The 7,431-nt window shown below is 36.8% G+C and overlaps 1 protein-coding gene across 2 annotated transcripts in view; it reads left to right on the top strand.

The window, feature by feature from the left end:
- SLC25A36 (solute carrier family 25 member 36) overlaps positions 1–7,163 on the top strand; it is a 38,613-nt gene extending 31,450 nt beyond the window's left edge. Inside the window, exons 5-7 of one of the 2 annotated variants that reach the window (XM_060099610.1) lie at positions 1,028–1,094; positions 3,969–4,258; positions 6,274–7,163. In XM_060099610.1, coding sequence (XP_059955593.1) covers positions 1,028–1,094; positions 3,969–4,258; positions 6,274–6,467 — 551 coding nt within the window. In that variant the 3' untranslated portion in view covers positions 6,468–7,163. Of the gene's footprint in view, positions 1–1,027; positions 1,095–3,968; positions 4,259–5,191; positions 5,326–6,273 lie in introns of those variants that run through there. The other variant, XM_060099611.1, reaches the window with a different exon arrangement.
- The last annotated feature ends 268 nt before the right edge of the window (positions 7,164–7,431 follow it).

The following is a 7,431-nucleotide window of genomic DNA, read 5'->3' as shown; positions in this document are numbered from 1 at the left end:
ATGAATAAATGTAGGTTGATGTAAGTTCTATCAAGTTTGTGTAGTGATCTTAAGTGTTCACAAGTATTATATGAAAATCCTGTTTTGTATAGATGAAGCAATCTTCATAAATTTCCATCATCAAGATTGCATTTCATGTGCTGCTATTTTCCCACACCACTAGGAAGATAGCAAGTAAAAGGTGTGCACTAGCCTAGAAACATACTGTTCCAGAGATCTTACTTTACTACCTGGAATGAGCCATCTTAGGGGACCACCCTTCTGCACTGATAGTTACTAAATAGTACTTTAGTTTTAAAGTAAGATAGAACTACCTTCTACCTTAAGTTTCTCTCTTCAGTGTCTATAAAAGTAAGAGGGAAGTTCTGATGTGTAACTTTTTGGACTTTTAAGTTTTTGTATGTTTTTAAGTGGATGAAAAATAGATCTGTCCTATTAACCCTAACAGAAACCTTATCTCTGTGATACCATTATTTTAACAGTATTAGTAATTGTGTGCTTATAAAAAGTATTCACAAGGCCAAACAACAATTCTTTCTGTTGTACAATCAAATTAAGATCAGATATTGGTAAATGCTGACGTTTATGTAGACTCCATTTTGAACATAGTGATTTGTGATTTAGTTGGACCCCAAGTAGCTGTTGTAGAGTTTGCATGCTAAAAAGCCCTAGAATACACAAAATTTCTATGTTTCTTTGTAGAAATGGGTTTCTGAACTTAGCTTAGAGAGTAGAGAGTGCCACCCATAGGATATTTTGAATATATTGGAAGAGAAGTTTATATATAATCAGATTTTGCTCTTAAAAGAATCTTTTAGTTATGGTCAGAATTTGAGACTGATTTGGAAATAAAAAGTACAAATGTTCATGGTTGAATGGATTTGTAAAATAAAAGTGTAAAGCATACATCAGTTGATAGTTTAAATATTTATTTTCTTTAATATAGATTTATATAGTTTTAAAAATCTTGAAGTTAATAGTGTGTTCTTCATTTTTACCAGAGTTCATTTTAAACATGTTTGTTTAGGTTTTACTGCCATCACAGCGACCAACCCCATTTGGCTTATAAAGACTCGGTTACAGCTTGATGCAAGGTATGTTAATTCATTAAAACAAAATTTGCTAAAGTTGGCTTCAACTAAATTTCTTCTATAAATTTGTATCAGTGAGGTCTCAGTGCCAGGTATCCAAACATTTTTTTCCCCTCATTGGCTGCTGATTTTTTTTGTTCTGTTTGTTTTTTGGTTTGGTTTTTGGTTTGGTTTTGAAACTTGGATGTACCATCAGAGGCAAGAGTGACAGTGATAGTTGGCAGTGTGACCGTTTCTAGGAAAGGAAGTGTACTATGCATTGTGGTTTTCAGTAAAGGAAGAAGAAAGAAAAAGGGCTTATTAATCCAGCCTGACCTGTGATAACTTTCATTCACTCCATGTGTGATTATAATCGGCCTCCTAACACCTAAGTAAACAGCATGATCAATGAGTCTAGACTGAGTCTTTAAGGATCATTGCTCAAACTCATGAACCTTGTACCCAGAGCGTTCTGGCGTGGAATTTAGCTCTCGTGTATTCATGGACTTCATCTGTTACCGCCAGCCACTTTATAGCAGCAAGATCATTCATTCAGTACATCTATAATGAGCAGGTACTGGTAGGTTCTAGAGATATCTGAGGAAACAGTTGGGTCCAGCTTTAAATGGAACAGTCAAGGGTTGGTTTTTTGAGCCCATTTTTAACCATAGGCAGTAGTGCAAATCTCACATATCCTAAGTTTAGGGCCTCTGACGTGTTCTAGGAGCTGAGAGAAAGCTAGAAGCAGTGTGGCTGAGAGTCCTGCCATCTCAACTCCTGTTGGCCTTCAGAATGGAGGACAGGGAAAAAGTAACACTTTTACGTAGAGAGATGACCTTACCTGATGTATTATAATAAAAATAATCACGTTGATAGTTTTGAAACTGTTTAGCCTTTCAGTCTGGAGTAGACTGTGTATAACAATTTTCACTGTTTTTTATATTTTAGGGTTTGGGAAGTCTAGTGTAGATAATATCATAGATTATAAATAAAACTGATCTAAGAAATTATTAACAATTATGCCTGCTTAAAGCTCTGTTTCCCACGTCCTGTCATGTGGAATTGTATGCTATTTGGAGACTTGAAAAGCAGTGTCTAATTCTTGTTTCATCTAGAATAATTTTTAATGAAATCTTAAGTTGAGTGTTGCAGCAGGACTCAGAGTTTATCTCCTAAAGCCAGAGATCTGAAAGGTAATGGTAGGTAAGCCAACCCAGAGGTTAAAAAGTGTGAGATGCCATTCCCTACTGTACTGTGATAAACTACCAGGGGCTTGCTTCAGTATGCTAGAAGGTGGGTTGTAGGTGATCCCGGAAAAGCATGGATTAAAACTCTTTAATGTTGTAAGTGAAAAAAATAATAAGCCAGCACAATTTCCTAGGCTTAGGGGTGGGGAAATGGGATGGGGCTGGGGTAGTAGTGAAAGGTTGATTTGAGGACGCTCCCTTACAGCACAGATCAAGAACAGGGCTGATGTGTTTGCATATTGACCTTGAGGACTCACAGCCCTTGACTTCCTTGTAAGAAAGGATTTGATAGCAGAAACTAATTACAGTTGGTTGCATGGATCATTCAACTAAGAAACTATTCAGTACCATTAGTTGAGGATAGTCATTGATTCAAGACTATTATTAGTTTATAAAATTGGAGGAATCTGTAGGTTATCAGGTAGGTGTCTTAGTTGTGGTTTTATTTTGTTATGTTATCCAGTTGTATATAATTTATAAATAGTTAAGTTTTCTATTTCTTTTCCCGTGGGTGGCATTTAAACCCATTTCTTACAGATACAGTTCTATTGGGGGAATCATAATGAAGGTAATAAATATTTTTACAAACTCAAAATTATATGCTTGTAAAAGAGTAGATGCTGCACCCTAAGTAGCACTAAGAACGTTTTCTTGGGCACAGTGCTTCATAAAGACTTGATAACTGTAGAAGTCCTCATTCACTATTTACTGAGGTGAAAGGTACGGCCATTACCTTCAAAGGATCATAGGAAATTTGATTTAAAGTCACCCAGTCACTTTTGGGGAAGAACTGGGTGGGCTTGGAAGAATCCCCCAGGTACACAGAACTTAGCTTAATTATACTCCTTGCTTTGTGGCATTCTATTATCATTGGTGTCTCTTTTTTTTTCCCCTGTACTGGGTCTTTGTTGCAGTGTTCAGGCTTTCCCTAGTTGCAGTGAGCAGGGGCTACTCTTTGTTGCGGTGCGCGGGCTTCCCATTGTGGTGGCTTGTCTTGTTGCGGAGCACGGGCTCTAGGCGCGAGGGCTTCAGTGGTTGCGGCACACGGGCTCAGTAGTTGTGGCTCGTGTGCTCTAGAGTGCAGGCTCAGTAGTGGTGGCGCACAGGCTTAGTTGCTCCGTGGCATGTGGGTATCTTCCCCCGGGACACGGGATTGAACCTGTGTCCCCTGCATTGGCAGGCAGATTCTTAACCACTGCACCACCAGGGAAGTCCCAGTCCTTCTTTTTATATATTATTGAATGCAAAAGACTCAGCTTACTTAGAACTACATTTAATATGATGTGAGGGGTTTTTGTTTATTTTGTTCTGTTTTTATCTTGAGCTGCAGTCACAGTGTGTTTGAACACAGTCACGGTGGATTTTGTTGCTTATTCATACAGTCGGACTTTAATGAAACTGAAGATTCAAAGTAGTTATTTTGCATTCAGTAAAATAAACTACTTATATGTTACCTATTTAATATGACAAATTTGGGACAGAAGAATAGGAAATCTAAAATAAATGTTTTAAAATCTGATTTTACTTCCTCATGAATTAAAGAGGGTTATTCTTTAGTAGAGTGGCATATCTCTATATATTTTATTTACTTTATTTAAAAACCTATACTACTTTATTTTTGTTCATAAGGTTTTTCCCTTTTGCTTTTCAGGAACCGTGGGGAAAAGCGAATGGGCGCTTTTGAGTGTGTCCGTAAAGTGTATCAGACAGATGGACTTAGAGGATTTTATAGGGGCATGTCTGCTTCATATGCTGGCATATCAGAGACTGTTATCCATTTTGTTATTTATGAAAGTATTAAGCAAAAACTACTGGAATATAAGATTGCTTCTACGATGGAAAATGAGGAAGAGTCTGTAAAAGAAGCATCAGATTTTGTGGGAATGATGCTAGCCGCTGCCACCTCAAAAACGTGTGCCACAACTATAGCGTATCCACATGGTGAGAGGACTTGAATGTGTATGAGTGATCTTCTATTAAATCAGAAACGTTTTCCTACCCCAGCCAGTGGCCAACTTATTAGAGTATTTATAAGTTTACTGAATTACAGTATAACTAAATACAGTTCACCGTAATGGGATTAAACCTGTATGAGTAACATAAGGCTGTTTTAATAGGTCAGTGTAGGTATGCTATAGTAGCATGGTGGTGATTTAGCATGGGCTCTGGGCAGTCAGATTTCAGCCCAGAGTCAGATTCCAGCCAGGTGACTTGGGCAAGTTTCTGTTTTTTAAAGTATGGATGTAGGTGCCACACTAGATACTTTATTATTACATACATATATGCAGTATACATTATTGCTAATCTGCAGAAAAATCGTGCAGAGTACTTATAAGTCTAGAGATATGCCAGAACATAACCAGAACTGTCTTCATTTTCAGATGGGAAACCAGAAATGTTAAGATGAAGTAACTTGCTCAAGGTCACATAGCTTACTCAGTGGTGGAGCTCAAATTTGAATTGAAGTCTATAATCCCAAAGACCAAGTTATTTTACATTGTTTCATGTTGGCAAATAAGTATATATTAATGATTTTTAAAACTTCTGTTTTTTTAAGTTTTATAATATTAGCGTTTTTCATTAATAACTAAGAAAACCACTTAAGAATTTCTCTGTAACACGCTGAGGGTTTTTTTGTAACGTTTTTGTTGTTTTGTTCAAGTGTAAACTTTGATTTTGGTATGTTTGAGGGTTTAGTTTGGTTTGGGTTTTTCATCTAAGTGCTTCACTTTTGTTATGCTGATTAATGTTTACAGTCACCTTTACAAAGCTAAGGCTATGTGATTAAAGCTCTGTCAGGAAAAATGAAATACAGCTAGAAAATGAGTATTTGCTCTAAAACGTAATTTATGAATAAAACCAACTCTTGAACAGAATTGGACTGTCAGCTTACCTCCAGTTTCCTGAGGGCCATTCCTAACTTCTTTAAGAGAAATCAAAAGAGGACAGTACCAGCAGCACTGGGTAGGTTCTGGCCTCGTGTGGGATGGTGACCTGCTCAGGTGAGAGAGAGAGAGGGTTTTGGAGTTGCAAGCACCCTGTCTCTTCAAGTGAGATGATGTCATTGTAAGAAGAGGTACAGTTTATAAACAGTATCTTGGAGTGAAGTATATAAATGACATGGATATTTAAGACAGGACATAGGAGATTTCAAATGTTAACATTTGCAGTGAAAGTTACTTTCAGCCGTTTCCCTCAGGCCCATCAGGAGCATTGTGTTGAAAAAGTTTGAAAAATAATGGGCGTGGAAAGAAGAGATTCTTAAGTTGAAACTCTTAATTCTTGTCCCAGCCTCTGCCTTCAGCTGACTAAAACTTCTTAGTAGCCCCCATTTCTTTCTTTACCTTTTAAAATGAAGAAAAATTAGACTAACCTTTAAGATCCTTTTCAGCTCTAAAGGTTTATGATTTTTGCCTGGTTGCTTCCCAGATGTGGCCTTTTAGCTGACACTAGTATTTTAAACATTTTCAGACTTATCCACATGAAATTTCATGTTGGTGTATGTGGACCATTGTGAATAAATTAATAATTCTGTTTTTTCATTGTAATGTCCACTTCTTAAAAATCTTTCCTGCTTGTTTCTCACTGTACCTTTCTGTATTCATCTTTGATACCACCTCTATTCTCTTTCCGGTTTACCTTTATTTATCACATCTCTTCTCCCTTTTATCTATATCCAGTATACAGCTGATACTTTTGTTTATTCTGTCTTTTACCATTCAGGAACCTATGAAATTTTATAATTAGTATATGTGATTTTAGCCAGCTAGCTTAGGAGTTTGGTGAAAGACATGGCTATGGTAACTAGTTTCAATAAGTTGCACATTAAAAATTACTCCTCATTTATCCTAAGCTTACACTTACAGTCTGATCAATGGGATGTGTCCAGTATTAGGAGGGTATAAAGATATCACACTGGTGTTTAAATAAAATGACTTTATTTTTTCCCCATACAGAAGTTGTAAGAACAAGACTGCGTGAGGAGGGAACAAAATATAGATCCTTTTTTCAGACACTGTCTTTGCTTGTTCAAGAAGAAGGCTATGGGTCTCTTTACCGTGGTCTGACAACTCATCTGGTGAGACAGATTCCAAACACAGCCATTATGATGGCCACCTATGAATTAGTGGTCTACCTGCTCAACGGATAGCACCACCAGGCTGCTGTACTATAAAGAGGGAAGACCAAAAGATACAGTGGACCATGGAGTACCGAAGCCAGCTTGGTGGACAGAAGGAAAATAGTGTGGGAACACGGAACTATACCTAAGTGGAAGTTTGGTTGTAGGAATTAAAGTAATCATAACCACATTACTTAGTCTTTTTAGTAATGTGAAAAAAACCCTTGGCTGCCTCCAAGAGAAAGCCTTTAGAAGCGCTCCTTCTTCAAAATTGCCATTTTCTCTTCCATGTCCACAGGACACAGTTGGCATTTTGTTGAGTTATGGCAATCAGAGTATAGTGTTTATTCCATGAGCACTTTTCCAGTCTTCTAGACAGAGCCGTCTGTAACTATATACTATACTATAACTATCCAAAGATAGTATTGACAGTCATAAATTTCTGACTTCTGCATAATTCCTATAAAATTGAAAAATAACAATGATAGTAGTATTTTCACATTTCCTTGAGAGGATCTGGCACTACATTTTAAAGTTAATCATTTGGCATTAGTATTCACTGTTTTTGACGACAAATGAAGTAGTGTCTAAACGTGTTTATTTTTAGCTTTAAAATGTTTTGGTTTCCACTGCTCACAGGTGCTTTATGTGAACGCTTAAATTGTTTGTTAATGTATCAACTCAAATGGTAATAGTTTGGGACACAATAAACCGGCAAAATGTTGATTCTTGGCCATTTCAGTGACTTGAGCATGTCCTCTTATCTTTTCTAACCTAATGATACATGAATGAATGCAGTGTCTTTTCCGTGACTTATTAATCATGAACTTGAATTATCCCCTGTCACATAACTAAGTATCATTTTCTTAAAGTGGAAAAAATTTACTGCTTCTGAATCTTTCTCTGTTTGGTTTCACATTAAGAATTTGAACCTTTGAATTATTTCCAGAACCCCTGCATACATTGCATTTATTTAGTAGAGAAAATGGTAATT

Source organism: Mesoplodon densirostris, chromosome 5, assembly GCF_025265405.1.
Source record: "Mesoplodon densirostris isolate mMesDen1 chromosome 5, mMesDen1 primary haplotype, whole genome shotgun sequence".
Taxonomy (NCBI): Eukaryota; Metazoa; Chordata; class Mammalia; order Artiodactyla; family Ziphiidae; genus Mesoplodon; species Mesoplodon densirostris.
The sequence above is the reverse complement of the archived record's forward strand: the minus strand, read 5'-3'. Positions and strand labels throughout refer to the sequence as shown.